Source organism: Cetorhinus maximus, chromosome 2, assembly GCF_964194155.1.
Source record: "Cetorhinus maximus chromosome 2, sCetMax3.hap1.1, whole genome shotgun sequence".
Classification (NCBI taxonomy): Eukaryota; Metazoa; Chordata; class Chondrichthyes; order Lamniformes; family Cetorhinidae; genus Cetorhinus; species Cetorhinus maximus.
This window is the reverse complement of record NC_135880.1, coordinates 992,260-1,015,249: the sequence shown is the minus strand read 5'-3', so window position 1 is coordinate 1,015,249 and position 22,990 is coordinate 992,260. Positions and strand designations below refer to the sequence as shown.

General features: G+C 42.1%; 1 protein-coding gene across 8 annotated transcripts in view; it reads right to left on the bottom strand.

Moving 5' to 3' along the window:
• Window positions 1-22,990, bottom strand: part of LOC144691642 (nipped-B-like protein) — a 564,605-nt gene that overhangs the window by 363,851 nt on the left and 177,764 nt on the right. For all 8 annotated transcript variants that reach the window (XM_078559979.1, XM_078559947.1, XM_078559954.1 and 5 more), the window contains one exon: window positions 2,279-2,372. In XM_078559979.1, coding sequence (XP_078416105.1) covers window positions 2,279-2,372 — 94 coding nt within the window. The remainder of the gene's footprint in view (window positions 1-2,278; window positions 2,373-22,990) is intronic.

The window sequence follows — 22,990 nt, the reverse complement described above, 5'->3', positions numbered from 1 at the left end:
CCCATGTGGGACCTTGTCAAAGGCTTTGCTGAAGTCCATATAAACTACATCAACTGCACTATCCTCATCTACACACCTGGTCACCTCCTCAAAAAATTCAATCAAATTTGTTAGGCATGACCTCCCTCTGACAAAGTTATGCTGACTATCCCTGATCAAACCATGCCTCTCCAAGTGGAGATAGATTCTCTCCTTCAGAATTTTCTCCAATAGTTTCCCTACCACTGACGTGAGGCTCACTGGCCTGGAGTTCCCTGGCTTATCTCTACAACCCTTCTTAAATAGCGGAACCAGATTAGCTGTTCTCCAGTCCTCTGGCACCTCCCCGGTGGCCAGAGGAGAATTAAAAATTTGGGTCAGAGCCCCTGCGATCTCCTCCCTTGCCTCCCTCAATATAAAATAAAGAGTAAGATTCTAAAGAGGGTGCAGGGGCAGAGGTAACCTGGGTGTACATCTGCATTAAAGTCGGCAGGGCAGATTGAGAGCACAGTTAATAAAGCATATGGGATCCTGGGCCTCATCAATAGATGCACAGAATACAAAAGCAAGGAAGTTATGTTAAACCTGTATAAAACACTGGTTCAGCCTTAACTGGAGTATTGCACCCAGTTCTGGACGTCGTACTTTAGGAAGGATGTGTAGGCATTAGAGAGGATTCAGAAAAGTTTCACGAGAATGGTTCCATGGATGACGAACTTCAGTTACGTTGATAGACTGTTGGGACTGTTCTCCTTGGAGAAGGGAAGGTTGAGAGAAGGCTTGAAGAGATATTCAAAATCACGAGGTGACTAAACAGAGCAGATAGAGAGAAACTGTTCCCATTGCTGAAAGGAGCAAGAACCTGAGAACACAGATTTAAGGTGACTGGAAAAAGAAGCAATGGTGATATGAGGAAAAAAAATTTTCACACAGCAAGTGGTTAGGATTGAAATACACTGTCTTAGAGTGTGTTCAAGAGGGAATTGGATTATCTAAAAACAAAGAATGTGCAGGGCTACAGAGAGAAGGCAGCAGAGGAAAGACACTAGGTGAACTGCTCCTTCAGAGAACTAGCACAGACACAATGAGCCAAATGGCCTTCTCCTGTGCTGTAACCATTCTATGATTCTAGCCATGCATTAGATTACAATCTTCCATTCAGCTGAACAGTTAAAATGAAACTCAAATGTCTGCATTGATGATTTAACCTGAATCAGAACATGTAAGCAGTTTCTGTGATTTCATCAACATACTCTGATGCAACGTTTCCTCTAATTTCCCTTTACTCTGCACAGCCAGTTTGGTGCACCATGCAGTTCTTTTAAGATTGCCACCCGACTGCATATACACACTTCTCAAGAGAACCGGTTCTAGCGTGTGGCCTGTTTATCCCCTGCACAGCATGTTCTGGGCTGCTGTGTGGCCATGCATCCATGCAACTTAGAGGGAGCACTGCTCTAGGGGTCAGTGCAATGGTTTCATTTTTAAAAAAACTTGTCTGTAAATGTAACTGATGGAAATCACAATTATTGAGCTAGCAACACATTACTTCATATAGAATAAGTTTTATCAATCTGATTAAACAAATGTTTGCAACAAAGAGCAGCGCTGGTTATAGTTTAATCTTTGTGGACATTTTTTAAATGAGACAAAATCATCTCAAATTAATTATGGTAATAAATTCTGATTTAATTGTTTTCATATATAATTGTCTTAAATTTCAATGTACACTAAACAAATCCAAACCAGATAATAAATAAACAATAATGGAGCAATATTAGATAGTAAAATAGAATGGGCTGCTTACACTACAAGTAGACCCTCACTCTAACTAAATTTAGTGCACCTCCCAAATGGTATCATTTCAGAAAGGTATATGCCACCAATGGAAAATGTTACAATTTTACTTTAGCTTCTTCCGTGGCCTGTCACAAGTTAGTTCACCCCTCCCTCAGTGTAAGCCTTACTTCAGTGAGAAATAGTTCTTGAAACTGTCCTAGTTGCAAAGTACCTGAACCAGAAAAAGCTTTGGTTCGCCATTACAAGCATCATGCATTAAAGATAGGGACTGCCGCCATGGGCCAAAAAGAATGTGAAACAGAATCTTTCAATAATCTCAATATCATTATCCAATTCTGGAGACCAAATAACTTAACACCAAGAAACAATCGCTTTTCATGCCCATATCCTCCAGCCCTTCAATAAGATTGCTTTTTTTTTTTGCAATCAGTCTCAAATATCCATTATATTACACATAATATTGAGGGTAGGTTCAGTATATTCAACTTTATAAATGTACCTTTTGGAGTTCCATCGCTGCTCGCAGGAGAACATACTGCTTGTGGGGACCTTAAAGGGAAAGAAGCCGCATTCCTCAATGAAGAATCACCATCCTGCGATAAAAAAAATAAAAAACATTAGTCTAAAAAAATTTATAGCAAATAAACAAACAAAAATCAAATACAATACCTAAAAAGGATAAGGAAAGAAAGCCTTGTTTAAAGGACAACAGTACCATAGTGGTAATCTTACTGGTCTAATGATCCAGAAGCTTAGAGATGTAGCCATGGCCCGAAGACATGAGTTCAAATCCAATCATGGCAGCTGGAGGAATTTAAATTCAATTAAATAATAATTACAGAAAAAATACTAGTCTCAATAATGATGATCATGAAACTACTGGGTTGTCATATAATCTCATCTGTTCACTAACTTTCCTCATTGGAGGAAATCGACCGTTGATACCTGGTTTGGCCTACACGTCACACCCACAGCAATGCGGTGGGCTCTTAACTGTCCTCTGAAATGGCTGAGCAAGCCAATCATTTGAATAAAACTGCTACAGAAAAGCTGAAGAATAAAACATCACAGACTAACCAGCATCGACCTAGGCACCAGAAACGACTAGGTGCACTCAGCCCAGTGAACCCTGCAAAGTCCTTCTCACTAACACCTGGGGGAGTTGTGCCAAAATTGAAACAAAATTTAAGAGGGTCAACAGGGTAAATGCTGAGAAAATGTCTCAGAATAAGGGATCGGCCTTTTAAAATGGGATAAGGAGAAACGTCTTCAATTCAAAGTTTGTGAATCCTTAGAATTCTCTACTCCAGAGAGTTGTGAATACTCAACTTAAGACAGAACTTGACAGGTTTTTGGGTACTAAAGGAATTAAATATGGTGCAGGCAGGTGGAGTTGAGGCAGAAATCAGCCATGATCTGCAGCAGTTCAAGGCAGCAGCTCACCACCACCTTCACAAGGGCAATTAGGGTTTGGGCAATAAATGCTAGCCCAGCCAGCAAAGCCCACATCCCTTGAATGAATAAAAAAAAATACTCCAAGACATCCTCCCTCTCCAACACTGCAATATTCTCTTTCAACATACTACCACTCCTCCTCCTTTCTTTCCTGAATACCATATCCAGGAATACTTAGTACCTACCACAGTACAGGTTATTATAGGACAGAAGGAGGTCATTCGACCAGTCATGCCTGTGCTAGCTCTCTGAAGGAGTAATTTACCTAGAGCCACTCTCCCACTTCTCCCCGTAGCCCTGCACATTACCTAGCTCTCCCATTTCTTGACACAGATCTTCACATTGCCATACTCTAATCCTGCAGCTCACCAATCTTATTTACCATGTTTCACTGACAAACATACAACTTATGAGTAGGCCATTTGGCCCCTCGAGATTGCTCTGTCATTGATAAGATGATGGCTGATCTGACTGTGAACTCTACTTTCTTGTCTACCCCTTATACCCTTTGACTCCATGGTCAGTCAAGAATCAAACTCAGCCTTAAAAATATTCAGTGTCCCTGTCTCCACTGCTCTCTGAAGAGCAAGAAGATTTAAACTAACTTGGCAGGGGGGGAATGGGAGCCAGGATGTAGCACTGGAAATTAGAAACAAGACACAAAGGATTGACAGATAGCACTGTACACAGTACTCCAGATGTGGTCTCACCCTGTACAACTGTAGCAAAATTTGAAAGACTGGAACTAGATGACAGAGTTTTAAAAATTAGAGGTCTCCAATTCAAGACAGATGGAGAATTTTTTTCCTCTGAGGGTTGTTAATCTGTGGAAATCACTTCCCCAAAGAGCAGTGGAGACTGAGTAACTGACTATATTCAAGGCCAAGTTGAATAGTTTTTTTTAAATCGATAAGGAAGTCAAGGTTTATGGGGGGAGCAGGCAGGACAGTGTTGCCTCAACTTCAATTAGATCAGCCATGATCTTATCAAATGGCAGAATGGTCTACCCCTTCTCCTAAGTCCTCCTAATTATTGTGTATTGTATTAAATTTGCAGCTTAGCTAGTTAAACATTTCAAGTCAGGGTAAATGTAACAGTAAATGAATTATTATACTAGCACACAGGTCTAGTGACAAAATTTATGGTTCATGCAAGTTAGTAACATAGTGAAACGTACAAGATCCTGAGGGGCCTCGACAGGATGGATGTGGAGAGGATGTTTCCTTTTGTGGAAGAGTCTAGAACTAGGGGTCACTTTTAAAAAGATGGGGTCACCCATTTAAGGCAGAGATGAGGAGAAATTTTTCTCTCTCAGAGGGTCGTGAGTCTTTGGAACTCTTCCTCAAAAGGTGGTGGAAACAGAATTTTTGAATATTTTTAAGGCAGGGGTAGATAGATTCATGATAGGCAAGGGGGTGAAAGGTTATCAAGGGCAGGCAGGAATGTGGAATTCATGTTACAATCAGATCAGCCAGGATCTTATTGAATGACTGAATGGCGGAGCAGGCTTGAGGGGCTGAGTGACCGACTCCTGCTTCTAATTCATATGTTCGTAACTAGATTCTAAAAGGAGTAAGGATTATATGGATTGTGGGTGGGCAGCTGAGACCTATTGCTTGCAATTCCTGCTTCATGTGGGAACTTCAGGACATAGGAACAGGAATAGGCCATTTAGCCCCTTGAGCCTACTCCACCATTTAATTAGATCATGGCTGATCTTCTAACTCAACGCCATCTTCTCACACTATCCCCTTATCCCTGGACAACATTGGTATCTAGAAATCTATCGACCTCTGCTTTGAACATACTCAATGACTGAGCCTCCAAAGCCCTCTGGGGTAGAGAATTCCAAAGATTCACCACCCTCTGAGTGAAGGAATTCCTCATCTCAGTCCTAAATGACCTACCTCTTATTCTGAGACTGTCCCCTGGTTCTAGAGACCAACCCCACCCCCACCCCCCGCCACTCCCAACCAGGGGAAACATCCTTCCTGCATCCACCTGTTAAGCCCTGTAAGAATTTTGTACACTTCAAAAAGTCTGAAGAATACAGGCCCAGTCTCCTCAATCTTTCTTCATAAAATCTCGCCATCCCAGAGATTAGTCTGGCGAGCTTTTGTTGCACTCCCTCTGCAGCCAGTATATTGTTAGAATCATATCGCTTTAAAGTGGATTTTACTTTTTAAAATATGGAAGGGCATTACATTATTTGGACACTGGAGGCTACCCAGGGTTTTTTTTTAAAAAGTCATAAGTTCACCTTGGAACTGTCAACAGGCAGGGCTCTTTCAAGAAATCACCTGAGCTATATGGTACTTGAGAAGTTGTTTGTGTGTTCTGAACTACAAAGAATTTAATTAATGAAAAGCCAGAAGACAAAAAGGCAATTACATGGCAGAGGCAAACCTTAAATTTGAAACTGTAATTTTGCATTCAGTCTTGTTGGGGAAAGGCTGAGCGCAGAAGACTACCCTGACTAGCTCGCTCTCCCTCTCTGCTTTGTGAAACAATGTGCGGTTCTCGACCTGTAGCCAGATAATCCTCATCCGAGTGTAGTTTGCCTGCATAATTTTGGCCTTGCTAGCTGAAACAGGAAGAATTGGTCCAGCTATACGGCCCTCCATAATGAAGCATTGTTGGTGAGCTTCCCAACACCTACTGGGGCCAGCCAAGGGAACTTCAGACCGGGAGCACTGAACTTCCATGAACTTTAATTGTTTTTCTTTCTAAGAGTTTTTCTCTCCATCCACCCGAGTCTGCAAAGGCTACCTGTGTGTCTTTTGTTTGTGTGTGCGCGTGCGTGCGTGCGTGTGCATGCATGCTGGGGGAGCTTAAAAGGGTTGGTTAGTTAGTTACACTTCCAGATTACAATCATGTGTCAACTTGTTCTTGAAACTTGTTTAAAAGGAGTTTTGCTTTATAATAAATTAATCATTAAGTTTTTTTTTCAAAGTAACCTGATCAGAGTCTCTTCTCTTCTGGGTACAAAAAATATAGGTAAACAATTAGCCAATTTGGAGAGAAAATTAAACATTTAAATCAATGGTACTCCTGCGGACTAATGGGGCTTGATAATTTGCGCACTCCTCCCATCTCAGTCGTACAAAAGCATTCCTCATGTAAGTCGACCAATACTGCACACAATACTTCAGGTGCTGTCCCACCAAGGCTCTATCCAACGGCAGCAAGACTTACCTATTCTTGTACTCATATCCTCTTGCAATAAAGGCTAACATACCATTTACCTTCCTAACTGCTTGTTGCACCTGCATGTTAGCTTTTGGTGACTCATGAACACCACCACCCAGGTCCCTTTGGACATCAACATTTCCCAATCGCTCCCCATTTAAGAAATACTCTGCATTTCTATTTTTCCTATCAAAGTGGATTATTTCACATTTTTCCACAATACATTCCATCTGTCATGTTCTTGACCACTCACTTAGTCTGTCCAAATCTCCTTGAAACCTCTTTGCAATCTCATCACCACTCACATTTCCAACAAGTTTGTGTCATCAGCAAACTTGAAAATATAACATTTGGTCCCCACATCCAAATCATTGAATGATTATGAATAGATGGGCCCCAAGCACTGATCCTTGCGGTGCCCCACGAGTCACAGCCTGCTAACCGGAGAATGATCTGTTTATCCCACTCTGTTTTCTAATCATTAACCAATCCTCAATCCATGCCAGTACACTATCCCCCAATCCTACGAGTTCTAATTATGCTTACTAACTTCCTGTGTGGGACCTTATCGAAAGCCTTCTGAAAATCTAAATACACTACATCTATAGGTTCTCCCTGATTAATCCTGCTAGTAATAACCTCAAAAGACACCAACAGGTTTGTCAAACATTATTTCCGTTTCATAAATCCATGTTGACTCTGCCAAATCACACCATCATTTTCTAAGTGCCCTGTTACCACATCCTTTATAATAGATTCTAGCATTTTTCTTACTACTGATGTCAGGCTAACAGGTCTGTAGTTCCCAGTTTTCTCTCTCTCTCCTTTCTTAAATAGCGGGGTCACATTTGCTACCTTCCAATCTGCAGGCACTCTTCCAGAATCTATAGAATTTTGAAAGATAATCACAAATGCACCTCTTTCAACACTCTGGAGTGTAAATCATCAGGTCCAGGGGATTTATCAACTGTCAGGCTCAATAATTTCTCCAGCACTACTCATTAACTAATTCTAATTTCTTTCAGACCCTCAATTTCATGAGTCCCTTGGATCACAAATAGTTCAGAGGGTTTTTTTGCATCTTCCTCTGTAAAAACAGGCACAAAGTATTTGTTTAGTTTCTCTGCCATTTCCTTACTCTCCATTATAAATCCTCCATTCTCTGCCTGTAATTGGCCCACATTTGTCTTTACTAACCCTTTCCTTTTTATCTACGTATAGCAGCTTTTACAGTCCATTTTTATAATCCTTGCTAGTTTACTTTCATAATCTATTTTGTCTATCAATTTCTTAGTCTGCTTTGCTGAATTAGAAAATGCTCCCAATCCTCAGGCTTGCTACTTTTTTTGGCAACTTTATATGCCTCTTCCTTTGATCTAATAGAATCTTTTAACTTACTCTCATTAGACATGGTTGGCTCACTTTTCCTACTGGCTTTTTGTGCCTTAAAAGATATTTGTTGCAAACCATGTACTCATTCTTTAAATGCCAACAATTGACTGTCTACTGTCATCCCTTTTAATATAGTTTCCCAATCTACCATAGTCAAATTATCCCTCATATCGTCGTAGTTTCCTTTGTTTAGATTAAAGACCCTAGTTTCGGATCACTTTCAAACTTCATGTAAAGTTCTATATTATGGTTACTCTTCCCTAAAGGCTCCTGTACAACATTATTAATTATTCCTTTCTCCCTACACAATACTAGATCTAAAATAATCCATTCTCTAGTTGGTTCCTCAACATACTTAAGTAGAAAACCATCTCGTATTCATTCCAGGAATTAGTCTTCCTCAGCATTAGTATTAATTAGGTTTACCCAGTCTAAATGTAGATTGAGCAGGTCTGGCAGCATCTGCAGAGAGGAACACAGTTAACGTTTCGAGTCTGTATGACTCTTCAACAGAACTAAGTAAAAATAGAAAAGAGGTGAAATATAAACAAAGAACAAAGAACAAAGTACAGCACAGGAACAGGCCCTTCAGCCCTCCAAGCCTGCGCCGATCATATTGCCCGTCAACTAAAACATTTTGCACTTCCGGGGTCCGTATCCCTCTATTCCCATCCTCTTCATGTATTCGTCAAGCTGCCTCTTAAACACCACTATCGTACCTGCTTCCACCACCTCCTCTGGCAGCGAATTCCAGTCACTCACTACCCTCTGCGTAAAAAACTTGCCCCGCACATCTCTATAGTTTTCTCCTCTCACCTTAAATCTATGTCCCCTAGTAATTGACTCTTCCACCCTGGGAAAAAGCTTCTGACTATCTACTCTGTCCATGCCACTCATAATTTTGTAAACTTCTATCAAGTCGCCCCTCAATCTCCGTCGCTCTAGTGAGAACAATCCGAGTTTCTCCAACCTCTCCTCATAGCTAATAACCTCCAGACTAAACCTCCTCTGGTTTAGTGAGTGTGTGTGTGTGTGTGTGTGTGTGTGTGGGGGGGGGGGGGGGGGGGGGGAGAGAGAAGTAGAGCTGGATAGAGGGTCAGTGATAGGTGGAGATGGCCAAAAGATGTCATAGACAAAAGGACAAAGAGGTGTCACCACCTTCAACACCTCTTTGTCCATAACATCTTTTGGCTATCTCCACCTATCATTGGCCCTCTATCCAGCTCTACCTGTCTCCCCCCACCCCCGCCCAAACCAGCTTATATTTCACCTCTTTTCTATTTTTACTTAGTTCTGTTGAAGAGTCATACGGACTCGAAATGTTAACTGTGTTCCTCTCCGCAGATGCTGCCAGACCTGCTGAGTTTTTCCAGGTATTTTTATTTCTGTTTTGGATTTCCAGCATCCGCAGTTTTTTGCTTTTATCTAAATGTAGATTGAAGTCTCCCGTGATTAGTGTATTACCTTTGTTACACCCTCTAATTTCCCGATTTATACTGTGCCTTACATTACCACTACTATTTGATGGCCTATAAACAACTACCACAGTTTGCTGTCCCTTGCTGTTTCTTAAGAAACCTCATGTGGGTCCAGCTGCTTGAGCTCAAACACAGAATTTCTGAGTTTGAGGGACAGCTGGAGTTACAGTGGAGGGCCAGGGAGGCTGAGAGTTCCTGGATCACATATTCCAGGTGGTCGCCCCACAGCAGTAAGAGTTCAGGATAGTTGATGGGTGGTCATACAGAAGAGTAGAAAGAGGCAGGATGTGTAGGACTCTTTGGGGTGTGTGCCACTCTCAAACAAGTACTCAGCACTGGAAATTGCTGTGGGTAATGACACCATGCAGGAATGCAGTCCAGACCATGGCACCAATGGCAGGACTGCATAGGAAAGAACACTTCGATCAGGTCGCCCCTCAGTCTTCTCTGCTCCAACAAAAACAACGCAAATCTATCCAACATCTCTTCATAACTTAAATGTTTCATCCCAGGCAACATCCTGGTGAATCTCCTCTGCACCCCCTCCAGTGCAATCACATCCTTCCTATAATGTGGCGACCAGAACTGCACACAGTACTCCAGCTGTGGCCTCACCAAGGTTCTATACAACTCCAACATGATCTCCCTACTTGTATAATCTATGCCTCATTCTGGCAAAATGTGTTTTTTAGAAGACACTGACCCTTAAAGGATTGATGCAAGAACTCGGATTGCTTTTCTTCGAAGAGACATCCATTTACAGCAAAAGGTAATTAAGCAGTTTGAAAGAAAGTGGAAACCTCTTGGCCCTGGCAGACTGTATACTAAGAGGGTTACCATTGACCAGAAACTGAACTGGACTAGCCATATAAATACTGTGGCTACAAGAGGTCAGATGCTTGGAATCCTGCAGCAAGTAACCCAACTCCTGGCTCCCCAAAGCCTGTCCACCATCCACAAGGCACGAGTCAGGAGTGTGATGGAAAGCTCCTCACTTGCCTGGATGAGTGCAGCTCCCACAACGCTCAAGAAGCTTGACACCACCAGGACAAAACAGCCCGCTTGATTGGCACCACAGCCACAATTATTCACTCCCTCCACTGCTAACGCACAGTAGCAGCAGTGCACACCATCTACAAGATGTACTGCAGGAATTCACCAAGGCTCCTTCGACAGCACCTTCCAAAGCCACAACCTCTACCATCTAGAAGGGCAAGGGCAGCAGATAGATGGGAATACCATCACCTGGAAGTTCCCCTCCAAGTTACTCACCATCCTGACTTGGAAATATATCACCTTTCCTTCACTGTCACTGGGTCAAAATCCTGGAACTCACTATCGAACAGCACTGTGGGTGTACGTACACCACATGGACTGCAACGGTTCACCACCACCCTCTCCAGGGCAAATAGGGACAGGCAATGCCAGCTGAGCAGGTGACGCCCAATTTTGTAAATTAATAAAACAAAATTGAGAAGAGGGGGGGTTAATTATAAATTAATTAAGGAAAAGTAATTAACATATAATAAAGATTGCATGACAGGTGATGTACTGCAATGTGGAATGTGGGCACGTCTGACCACCGGTGTGATCCAGGGCAAACAGGCTTACAGCAAGTGCCTGCAGCTTGAAGAGCTTCGGCTCAGAGTTGTTGAGCTGGAGGCCGAGCTGTGGACACTACGATGCATCAGGAAGGGGAAAGTTACCTAGACACTTTATTCCAGGAGGTGCTCACACCCTTTCGGATAGGCAGAGCCTTTAAGTTGGTCAATGGTCAGAGGCAGAACAATATAACTGCAGGTCAGACAGCTATGAGGACCCAACATGTAGTGATAGAGGAGCCTCAGCCCCTTGCTTTGGCCAACAGGTATGAGGGGCTGGGACCCTGTGTGGATGAGGAGAAGGACTACAAGGTGGGTGAGTGGACTGACTATGGCACCATGGTGAAGGATCCCGTTCAAGTCGCTGGATCAAAGAGGAATGTGCTAATGATAGGGGGATAGATACTGTTCTCCGTAGCCATGACATTGAGCTCCGAAAGATATGTTGCCTGTCCAGTGCGAGGGTTGAGGACATCTCCTCGCAGCGGGAGAAAAGCTTGGAGTGGGAGGGGGAGGATCCAGTTGTCATGCTCCATCTGGGAACCAACAATACAGGCAGAACATCATTCCTGGTTCTACCAAAAAGAATTTGAGGAGTTAGGATGCTAATTAAACATAGAAAATAGGAGGAGTAGATCATTCTGCCCTTGCAGCCTGCTACACCATTCAATATCATGTCTGATCCTCTATCTCAATGCCGTACTCCTGCTCTCTCCACATACCCCTTGAATACTTTATACTCCAGAGATCTATCTATTTCCTTCTTAAATATATTCAGTGACTTGGTCTCCACACCCTTTTGTGGTAGAGAATTCCATAGGTTCACCATCCTCTCAGTGACGAAGTTTCACCTCATCTCAATGCTAAATGGTCTACCCTATATCCTGAGAGTGTGACCCCTTGTTCTAGATCCCACAGCCAGAGGAAATATCATCTCTACATCCAGTCCATCCATCACTGTAAAAGCATTATATGTTTCAATGAGACCTCCTCTCCTCCTCCAAAAATCCAGTGAATACAGGCTTAGTCGGCTCAATCTCTCCTCAGGGGGAGGCGATGGAGTATTGGTATTGCTGCTGGGCTAGTAATGCAGAGACCAAGGGTAATGTTCTCAGGATCCAGGTTTGAATCCTGCCACAGCAAATGGTGGAATTTGAATTCAATAAAAATCTGGAATCAAAAGTATAATGATGACCATGAAACCATTGTTGATTGTTGTAAAAACCCATCTGGTTCATTAATGTCCTTTAGGGAAGGAAATCTCCAGTCCTTACCTGGTCTGGCCTACATGGGACTACAGACTCACAGCAATGTGGTTGACTTTTAGATGGCCTGAGTTGTACAACTACTGGTTCCCTCACCCCTGCCGCAGACCTCCAAGTTGTATCAAATCACAAAAAAAGTCTCAAGCAAGATGAAGCCAGATGGACCACCTGGCACCGGAAACAACAGTGGCAAACTCAGCCCTATCAACCCTGCAAAGTCCTCCTTACTAAAATCTGGGAGCTAGTACAAAATTTGGGAGAGCTGTCTCACAGACTAGTCAAGCAACAGCCTGATATAGTCATCCTCATGGAATCATACCTTACAGATAACGTCCCAGACACCACCATCACCATCCCTGGATAATGTCCTGTCCGGCCAGAAGAGGTGGCAGTGGTATACAATCGGGAGGGAGTTGCCCTGGGAGTCCTCAACATCGACTCCAGACCCCATGAGGTCTCATGGCATTAGGTCAAACATGGGGCAAGGAAACCTCCTGCTAATTACCATGTACTGCCCTCCCTCAGCTGATGAATCAGTGTTCCTCCATGTTGAACACCACTTGTAGGAAGCACTCAGGGTGGTAAGGGCACAGCATCTTCCAAACCCATGACCACTACCACCTGGAAGGACAAGGGCAGCAGATAAATGGGAACATCACCTGGAAGTTCCCCTCCAAGCCACACACCATTCTGATTGGAAATATATCGTCGTTCCTTCACTGTCGCTGAGTCAAAATCCTGGAACTCCCACCCTAACAGCACTGTGGGTGTACTTACACCGCATGGACTGCAGCAGTTCAAGGCGGCAGCTCACCACCACCTTCTCAAGGGCAACTACCGATGGGCAATAAATGCCAGCCCAGTCAGCGAAGCCCGCTTCCATGAATGAATACAAAAAAAATCGACAATTCTGCCAACCCAGGAATCGGTCTGGGGAACCTTCGCTGCACTCCCTCTATGGCAAGTATGTCACTTCTTAGGTAATGAGACCAAAACTGAACACAATACTCCAGGTGTGATCTCACCAAGGCCCTGTACAGCTGAAGACAACCTTGCTCCTGTACTCATGTCCTCTTGCAATGAATGCCATGTATCATTTGCCTTCTTAACTGCTTGCTGCACCTGCATGCTTGCTTTCAGTGATTGGTGTACAAGGACACCCAGGTCCCTTTGTACATCGCCATTTCCCAATCTACCACTATTTAAATAATGCTCTGTCATTCTGTTTTTCCAACCAAAGTGAATAACTTAACACTTACCCATGTTATATTGCATCTGCCATGTATTTGGCCTCTCACTCAACTTGTCTAAATCACCTTGAAGCCTCTTAACACCCTCACGCTCCCACCAAGTTTCATGCCGTGAGCAAATTTGGAAAAATAACATTTGGTTCCCTACTCCAAATTTTTTTTTATATTCATTCACAGGATGTGGGCTTCATTGACTAGGCCAGCATTTATTGTCCATCCCTAGATGCCCTTCAGAAGGTGGTGGTGAGCTGCCTTCTTGAACCGCTGCAGTCCATGTGGTGTAGGTACATCCACAGTGCTGTTAGCAAGGGAGTTCCAGGATTTTGACCCAATCACAGTGAAGGAATGACGATATATTTCCAAGTCAGGATGCTGAGTGACTTGGAGGGGAACTTCCAGGTGGTGGTGTTCCCATGTATCCGCTGCCATTGTCCTTCTAGATGGTAGTGGGCATGGGTTTGGAAGATGCTAAGGAGCCTTGGTGAACTTCTGCAGTGCATCTTGTAGATGGTACACACTGCTGCTACTGTGTGTCAGTGATGGAGGGAGTGAATGTTTGTGGACGTGGTGCCAATCAAGCGGCTGCTTTGTCCTGGACAGTGCCAAGCTTCTTGAGTATTGTTGGAGCTGCATTCATCCCCAAATGGGGAGTATTCCCTCACACTCCTGACTTGTGCCTTGTAGATGGTGGACAGGCTTTGGGGTGTCAGGTGGTGAGTTACTCGTTGCAGGATTTCTAGCCTCTGACTGCTCTTGTAGCCAGAGTATTTATATGACAAATCCAGTTCAGTTTCTGGTCAATGGTAACCCTCAGGGATGTTGATAGTGGGGGATTGAGTGATGGTAATGCCACTGAACATCAAGGAGTGATGGTTAGCTTTGCCCTTGTTGGAGCAAGGGTGCTGCCTGGCAATGTTTTAATTGGCTCTTGACCAAGTGGCTAGGTTTTGAGAGAGAGCAGTGCAGCAGAATAGCTCCTAGCCTGAAAGTAAAAATACCTAAAACCTCTCTCTCGTGTGTGGAAGATTCCAGTAATTTCACAATAATAGCTAGCTGGCTTTTTTCTCCTCATATCTCTATAAACTGCTTTCTTTCTGAAAACCTCTGTCAAAAGGCAAAGGGGAAATTCACTGTTAAAGGCATTGAAAGGCAAATGCTCAACCAGTGAGCTGAATGCTGAAAGTGCTGGAAGACCACCTCATGTCATCAACAAGAACTGAAAGGAATTTGGAAGAAATCAAGCAAAATCAACACATCGAATCCTATATTCTAGAATTGGTGGTATTGAGCTGTTTCATCCCACCCTTAAAATTCATGTTTTTGTGTGCCTAGTATTTGTGTGTATAGGGAATTAAGCATTAGAGTTTCAGTTAGAGTTAAAAATTAGCATTTTACATTACTTTCTTTTGCCACTGGTTAACGACAGTTTGTTCAATAAACAGTTCTTTACTTAATGAAGTTTACAAACCTGGTGCTCATATTCTGTTAACCTAAATTAAACAGTTGGGTAGAACTGAGGCAGTCTGGTGATTTGATCAAACTGTTTCACAATTGCTGTGGCTGAGGGACAGTGGGGCCTGATATTACAGCACACTATCCCCAAGTAAGTCATGACAAAGTTTGGGGGCTCGAAGGCGGTATTTTGGAACAAAAGATAACGGCGAGTTGTGTGTAGATTTACTAAGTAACAAAAGCTTAAAGGAAATACCAGATTTGCACTGTCAAAAATAAGATGGCACTGGAAACTGAAGCTTTCCCGCAAGTAGAAGATATGTCCCTGACAATTTTACAAGGGATCCTAAAAGCCAGGTTAATTGAATTGGCAAGTAAATTAAAAGTAGGATTGCCTGCCAAAGCTACGAAGGCAGAGATAACCCAAGAGATGGCACAGCATTTGAAATTGGAAGGAATACCCCAGACATTGAATTCTCCAAGGGGTGGTTCATTGGAATGGGCTCAAATTCAGTTGCAAATAGAAAAATTGTAACTTGCTGCATCAGAAAAAGGGCAGAGAAGGGAAAGAGAAAGGAAAGAGAGAGCATTTCTAAGGGAGTTAGAAATGACGAAGGTAGAAAAGGAGGTAAGAGAAAGAGAATTCCAGCTTATAATGCTGACAGTGAAAAAAAGTGACACCAGTAGGTGAGGCAGGGCTTATTTCCAGATCAGGACCCTGTGGGAAGACGCTTAAGATTTGTGCAAGCTCTTCCACGAAAGGGGTGTTGAAACATTCTTTATTTCATTTGAGAAGATAGCTAAACAGATGAACTGACAAAAGGAAAACTAGACATTGCCCATGCAGAGCAAATTGACAGGTAGAGCACTAGAAATTTATGCTTCACTGTCAGAGGAGGTTTCTCGGGATTATGATGTGGTGAAAAAGGGTATTCTTGGTCCCTGAAGCATACAGACAAAAGTTTCAAAATTTAAGGAAACATCCTGGGCAAACTTACTTTGAATTTGAAAGGATTAAGCAAAGTAGTTTTGACAGGTGGATACGAGCATTAGGAGTTGAAACTACCTATGAAGATCTCAGAGACCATGCTCTTGGAGGAATTGAAAAACTCCCTACCTTCTGCAATAAGAACCCACGTTGAAGACCAATGGGTTGCAACTGCTAGACAGGCAGCAGTAATGGCTCATGATTATGAGCTGATCCATAAAACTAAATCTTTTTTCCATCACCCCCATACATTTGAAAAGGATAGAAAGTGGGAGTGTGAAAGGAAGGCAAGTAGACAGAGTAAAGAATGGAATACCTTGTGATCTCCTTCCCAGATCAAGAAGGAAGGTACTGAGCGTGGAGGTGAAACTCAAAAGCCTAAGTGTTTCCATTGAAATAAAGTAGGACACATTCATTCAGAATGCTGGAAGTTGCAAGGGAAGCTCTTGGGACGTATTGGAGTTCGTAAGAGTCAGTCCGGAAGGGAACTTAAAAAGAAAATGCCACGGATCAAATTGTAGCTTTAACTGCAAGTGTCTGGAGGTAAACACTGCTGTGAATGCAGGTGAAGTGAATAAGATAGATGAGAGATATAAAATGTTTTTGTCTAAATGAAAGATAGCCCCTTTTTCATCAAATGATGCAGCTAAATCCATAACTATATTAAGGAACACAGGAGCTACTCAAAATCTTTTGCTGGAGAAGGACCTAGTTTTCCCTCCGGAGTGTTCAATGAAAGCTAAAGTATTGGTAAACAGGATAAGTGGAGAGTATATCCCGGTTCCATTGTACAAAGTGCAATTGAACTGTGATTTGTTGTCTGGATTGTGGTTGTAGGAATGGTTAAGAAATTACCCGTGGATGGAGTTAATTTACTCCTGAGGAATGGTTTGGCAGGAGTAAAGGTTATAGCTTCGTCCATAATTACGGAAAGTCCAAGAGAGGCTAAAGAGACGGAGCGGTTACAAGAACAAGTTCCTGGTATTTTTCCATTGTGTGTGTGGTGACGAGAGCAATGGTCAAACAAGGTCCATCACCAGAGGTCAAAGGAATACCACAAGCAGATGTTAGATTGGCCAAAACTTTCTTCAAAGATGAGGATAATTAAAAGGAAGTGTTTGGCATGTCTTCATTTAATTGAGGCTCAAAGCAGATCCAGAGTTAAGCAAATTAGCACAATCAGCTCACACTGAAGCTGAGGCGGAAGGAGTTCTGGAGTGTTATTACAGTAAAAATGGGGTTCTGAAGAGGAAGTGGAGACACCCTCTCAGACCTGCAGGTGAGGAATGGACGGTTGTTTATCAGATAGTGGTACCACCCAAATATCGTAAGGAGATATCACTAGTAGTACAAGAAAACCCTATGACAGAGCATGTAGGAATACGGAAAACCCATGCATCAATAAACAGGCATTTTACCTGGCCAAGACTTCATAAGGACGTATTCCAATTTTGTAAAGCATGTCATACATGTCAGGTATTAGGTAAACCTCAACATGTAATCAAATCAGCACCTTTAATACCCATACCAGTTTTTGAAGAACCATTTAGTCAGGTATTAGTAGATTGTGTAGGACCATTACCCAAAATGAAAGGAGGACATCGGTATATCCTTACAATCATGGATTCCAGAAGCTATTCCTTTAAGGACAATTACAGCTAAGGCGGTAGTGGAAAAGTTAACTCAGTTTTTCACTCGTTATGGCCTACCAATTGAAATACAATCTGACCAAGGTTCTAACTTCAAGTCTAAAATTTTCCAGGCCATAATCAGCAATTTGAGTTCAAACAACTAAAGTCTACGACTTATAATCCACAGGCACAGGGAGCTTTACAGAGATACCATCAGACTCTCAAAACCATGATTAAGACTATTTCCATGGATACAAAAAAGATTGGGGCAAAAGATTAGATTTCTTACTATTTGCTAACAGAGATTCTCCTAATGAATCTACTCGATCTAGTTAATTCGAATTGATCTCAAAGGTCATGAAATAAGAAGGTAATTAAAAGTGATTAAGGAAAAGTTACTGAAGCAGGAAGACGAATGCTCCATGTTGGATTATGTGTCCAAGTTTCTAGAAAGGCTCACAGGAGCATGTAAAGTAGCACGAGAGCACTTAAAAATTTCCCAAGCCAAAATATGAGAATGGGCAGACAAACATGCTACAACTAGAACGTTCCAAGCAGGGGATGAAGTACCGGTATTATTACCTTTGCAGGGTGAACCCCTGAAAGGAAAGTTTAGTGGCCCCTACAAGATAGTTAGGAGTATTAGTAAAGTGGCTATTCGGATAGATACTCCTGAGCGTAGGAAGAAGAAACGGTTATATCACATAAACGTGTTGAAGAAATTTTATCGCAGAGATGATGATAAGACAGACCAAGTGTGCCAGGTGACGGGAGTAATGGAGGATGACAAAGACAGTAAAGGCAAGGTATAAAGAGAAGTAGTGCCCAAAGCAAACTTTCCACAATTCGACTAGCCAATACGACAATACTACGACATTTCGACACGGTGTTCTCATATTTAGAAGAAGGGCCAAGGAAAGGTCTAATAAGGTTACTTAGGAAGGACAAGGGAATTTGTAGGGATACATTTGGATGTACTACATTAGATAAACATGATGTGGACGTAGGAGACTCAGTGCTGATAAAACAACATCATTATCAGTTGAGCCCAGAGAATCAAGCTCAGTTAGCAACAGAGATCCAATATATGCTGGACAATTAAATGATTGAGCCTAGCCGAAGCGACTGGAGTTCACCGGTAGTATTGGTTCCTAAGAAATGGATCCACTAGATTTTATATAGACTACAGGAAAGCGAATATAGTAACGAGGACAGATTCGTACCCAATTCCTCGGCCACAAGATTGCATCGATAGGGTTTACAGTGCCTCATTTCTTTCTAAAATTGATCTATTGAAGAGGTACTGGCATGTGCCATTAACATTAAGGGCTAAGGAAAAATCCACCTTTGTTACACCAAGTGGGTTGTATCAATATCTAGTCATGCCGTTTGGGTTTAAAAACACCCCAGCAACATTTCAGACACTTATGAATCAAGGCAGAACTGAAGTACATAAATGTGGTTTATTTAGATGATGTCGTAATATATAGTCACACATGGGAAGAACATGTAAAGCAATTAGAGGGCCTGTTTAAGCAATTGCAGTTGGTTGGTTTAGTCATAAAACTGGCCAAAGTGGCTTTGCTCATTTGCAAATTTGCAAAAGCAAGGGTAACTTACCTAGATCACATCGTAGGACAAGGGCAAGTGTTGCCAACAACAGCAAAAGTGAACGTGCTAATAGAATTTCACATTCCTAAAACTAAATGCGAAATCCTGAGACTTTTGGGAATGTGTGGGTTTTATAGGAAGTTTGTGCCTAACTTCAGCACAATAGCTGTACCCCTCACCAATTTGTTAAGAAAACAGGCAAAAGTGTTATGGTCAGCAAATGCCAAGCAGCCTTTGAAAAGTTGAAGGCAATCTAAATAAATGAACCAGTGTTGGCCGCCCCTGACTTTACCAAACTTTTTAAAAAGGCAATTGATGTTAGTGACTTGGGGGTAGGTGCAGTCCTATTACAAGATGATAAATTAGGGATAGAGAAGCCGGTGGGGTACTTTTCCACAAAATTAAATCAATATCAGAGGAAGTACTCTGCAATAGAAAAAAACTCTTGCATTGTTGTTCTCTTCAGCACTTTGCAGTTTATGTCTGACACAATAACAAAAAAACACTAATCTACACTGACCATAATCCGCTGGCATTCATTGAGAAGTTTAAAACTTGAAATGCGAGACTGTTTAAATGAAGTCTATTGTTTCAACCAGTCAATGTAAAGATTGTTCACATTGCCGGTAAAGATAATATGATCGCGGATGCATTTCCCAGGTGCAAAATATTTAATAAGTTAAAGGGGTAAGAAACGCTGAAAATTGTATAAGATTGTATAAGGGGGAGGAAGGATGAATGAAAGTAAGTTGCGTGTTTTGTTGTCCATGTGTCACATACCTTGCAATCAAACACATTTTTCAAATGCTGTTTCATCTATTTTAAGGGCAGAGGCATGTAAGGAACATATCTTTTTATTTCTGTTGGATTGTGGGTTAAAATTACAATGGCTGCAGGTTGAAAGATATGTCCACTGGAACAGAGTGTGCCATGAAAGACAGGGCGGTGCCGGAAAGGAGTCCTGGACCAAGCGAGCTGCCTGGCAACAACGCTTTAATTGGCTCTTGACCAGGTGACCAGGTTTTGTGTGAGAGCAGCGAAGCAGAATAGCTCCTAGCCTTAAAGTAAAAATACCTGAAATCTCTCTCTCCTGTGTGGGGAAGGTTCCAGTAATTCCACAATAATAGCTAGCTGGCTTTTTTACCTCATATCTCTATAACCCGCTTTCTCACTGAAAACCCCTGTCAAGGGGCAATGGGGAAATTCACTGTTAGAGACATTGAAAGTCAAATGCTAAACTAGTGAGCTGAATACTAAAAGTGCTGGAAAACCACCTCGTGTCATCAACAAGAACTGAAAGGAATTTGGAAGACATTGATCAAAATCAACCCATCGAATCCTGTGCTCCAGAATTGGTGGTATTGAACTATTTCATCCCACGCTTACAATCCATGCTTTTGTGTGTCTTGTATGTGTGTCTATAGGGATTTAAGAACTGATAGAGTTTAGGCTATAGAGTTAGAAATTAGCAGTTCATATTTTTCTCTTTTGCCACTGGTTAACGACAGTTTGTTCAATAAAAGTTATTTACTTTTGAAGTTTACAAACCTGATGATTGTATCCTGTTAACCTAAATTAAACTCTTAAGGTAGAATTGGGGCAGTCTGGTGGTTTGATCAAGCTTTTTCACATTTGACGCGGCTCGGGGAACAGTGGGGCTTGATATTACAGCGCACTATACCCAGCGAGTCTTGACAACACTAACCTCTGTGGGATTTTATTAAAAGCTTTCTGAAAATCCAAATACACCACATTTACTGGTTCTCCCTTATCTACTTTGCTAGTTAGTTCCTTAAAAAAAACTCCAGCAGGTTTGTCAAACATGATTTCCCTTTCAACTTTGTCTAATCCCGTTGATATTTTCTAAGTGTCCTGTTATCACATCCTTTAGACTTTATCTTTTTCCCTACTACTGATGTTAGGCTAACCAGTCTGTAATTCCCGGTTTTCTCCCTCACTCCATTTTTAAGTAGTGAGGTTACATTTGTCACCCTCCAATCTGTCAGGACTGTTCCAGAATCTACAGAATTTTAGAAAATGACAGCCAACGTATCCACTATTTCCATGATCACCTCCTTTAGTATCTTGGAATGCTGGTTATCAGGCCCTGGGGATTTATCGGCTTTCAGTCCCATTTATCTTTCCAGCAAATTAGTAACACTAATTTCCTTCAATTCCTCCTTCTCAACTAGGCCCTTGGTTCCTTAGTATTTCGGGGAAGTTATTTGTGTCTTCCTCCATGAAGACAGAACGGAAGTAGTTGTTTAATTGCTCTGCCATTTCCTTGTTCACTATTATAAATTCTCGTGTTTTGGACTGTAAAGGACCTACATTTGTCTTCACTAATCTGTTTCTTTTCACACACTTATAGAAGATTTTACAGCCTGCTTTTATGCTCCTTGCACGTTTACTCTCATGCTCTATTTTTCCGGTCTTAATCAATCTCTTGGTCCTCCTTTGCTGAATTCTAAACTGCCCCAATCCTCAGACTTGCTACTTTTTCTAAAACTCAGAAGATCAAACATCATAATCTCTGGATTGCTCCTTGAGCCATGCATAGGGTTAAACAGATTAGAAAATTAAGTGCATAAATCAAAGGGTAGTGTGGGAAGACGTGGCTTTGAATCATGGAACACTTGCATCAGTACAGGGAAGAGCTATTCAGCTGGGGTGAGCTCCACTTCAACCGGGCTGGGGCCAGGGCCCTAGCCAATCATATAACTAGGGCTCTGGACAGGGATTTAAACTAACAGAGTGGGGTGTGGGAGAGTTGAATGCAGGGAGGCTTAGAAATCCAGAGACAAAGGTCAAGGTATCAGAACAGTACATGAGTAAAGACAAGCAGAGTGCAACATGAAAGGACAGAGTTTAACAGAGGAATATAGGAGCAGTGGCCCATTTGGCTCCTCGGGCACCTACTCCACCATTCAACTAGATCATGCCTGATCTTCTACCTCAATGCCATCTTCCCACACTATCCCAGCATCCCTTCATGTCACTGGTATCTAGAAATCCATCGACCTTCTCTTTGAACATACTCAATGACTTGAGCCTCCACAATATATATTAGTGAATAGGTCAATACAGGGAATACAAGTAAAAAAATGAAATTAAAGGCTCTTTATCTGAATGCATGAAGCATCTGCAATAAGATTAATGAATTAATGGCGCAAATAGATGTAAATGATTTAGATATAATCGCCATTACAGAATCATGGTTACAAGGTGATCAAAGTTGGGAAATAAATATTCGAGGATGCACTATATTTCGGAAAGGGAGGTGGGGTAGCCCTTATAGTACAGGATGTCATAAGGGCATAAGTGAGAAAGGATCAAACTTCTGAAGGTCATACAATCAATATGGGTAGGAATTAGGTACAGCAAAAATCAGAATATACTGGTGGGAATAGTTTATAAGTCTCCTAACAGTAGTTATACCTTTGGGCAGAGCATTAAATAAGAAATTATTGGAGCTAACAAAGGAAATATAATAACTGTGGAGGACTTTAAATCTTGATATAGATTGCACAAACTGACAAGAATGGTCTAGAAGACGAGTTTGTACAATGTTTTTGAGACAGTTTCTTGGAGCACTACAAAGTGGAACTGACTGGGATAAAGCCATCTTGGATCTAGTATTGAGTAATGAAGTAGGGTTAACTAGTAATGTCAGAGTAAAAGATCCATTGAACCATAGAAAAGTTACAGCACAGAAGGAGACCGTTCAGCCCATCTTGTCCATGCCAGACCGAAAACACCCAGGGGCCCTTTCTAATCCCACCTTCCTGCACCCAACCCATAGACCTGCAGCTTACAGCACTTCAGGTGCAGATCCAGGTACTTTTTAAAAGAGTTTAAAGTTTCTGCCTCTACCACCAACTTGGGCAGCGAATTCCAGA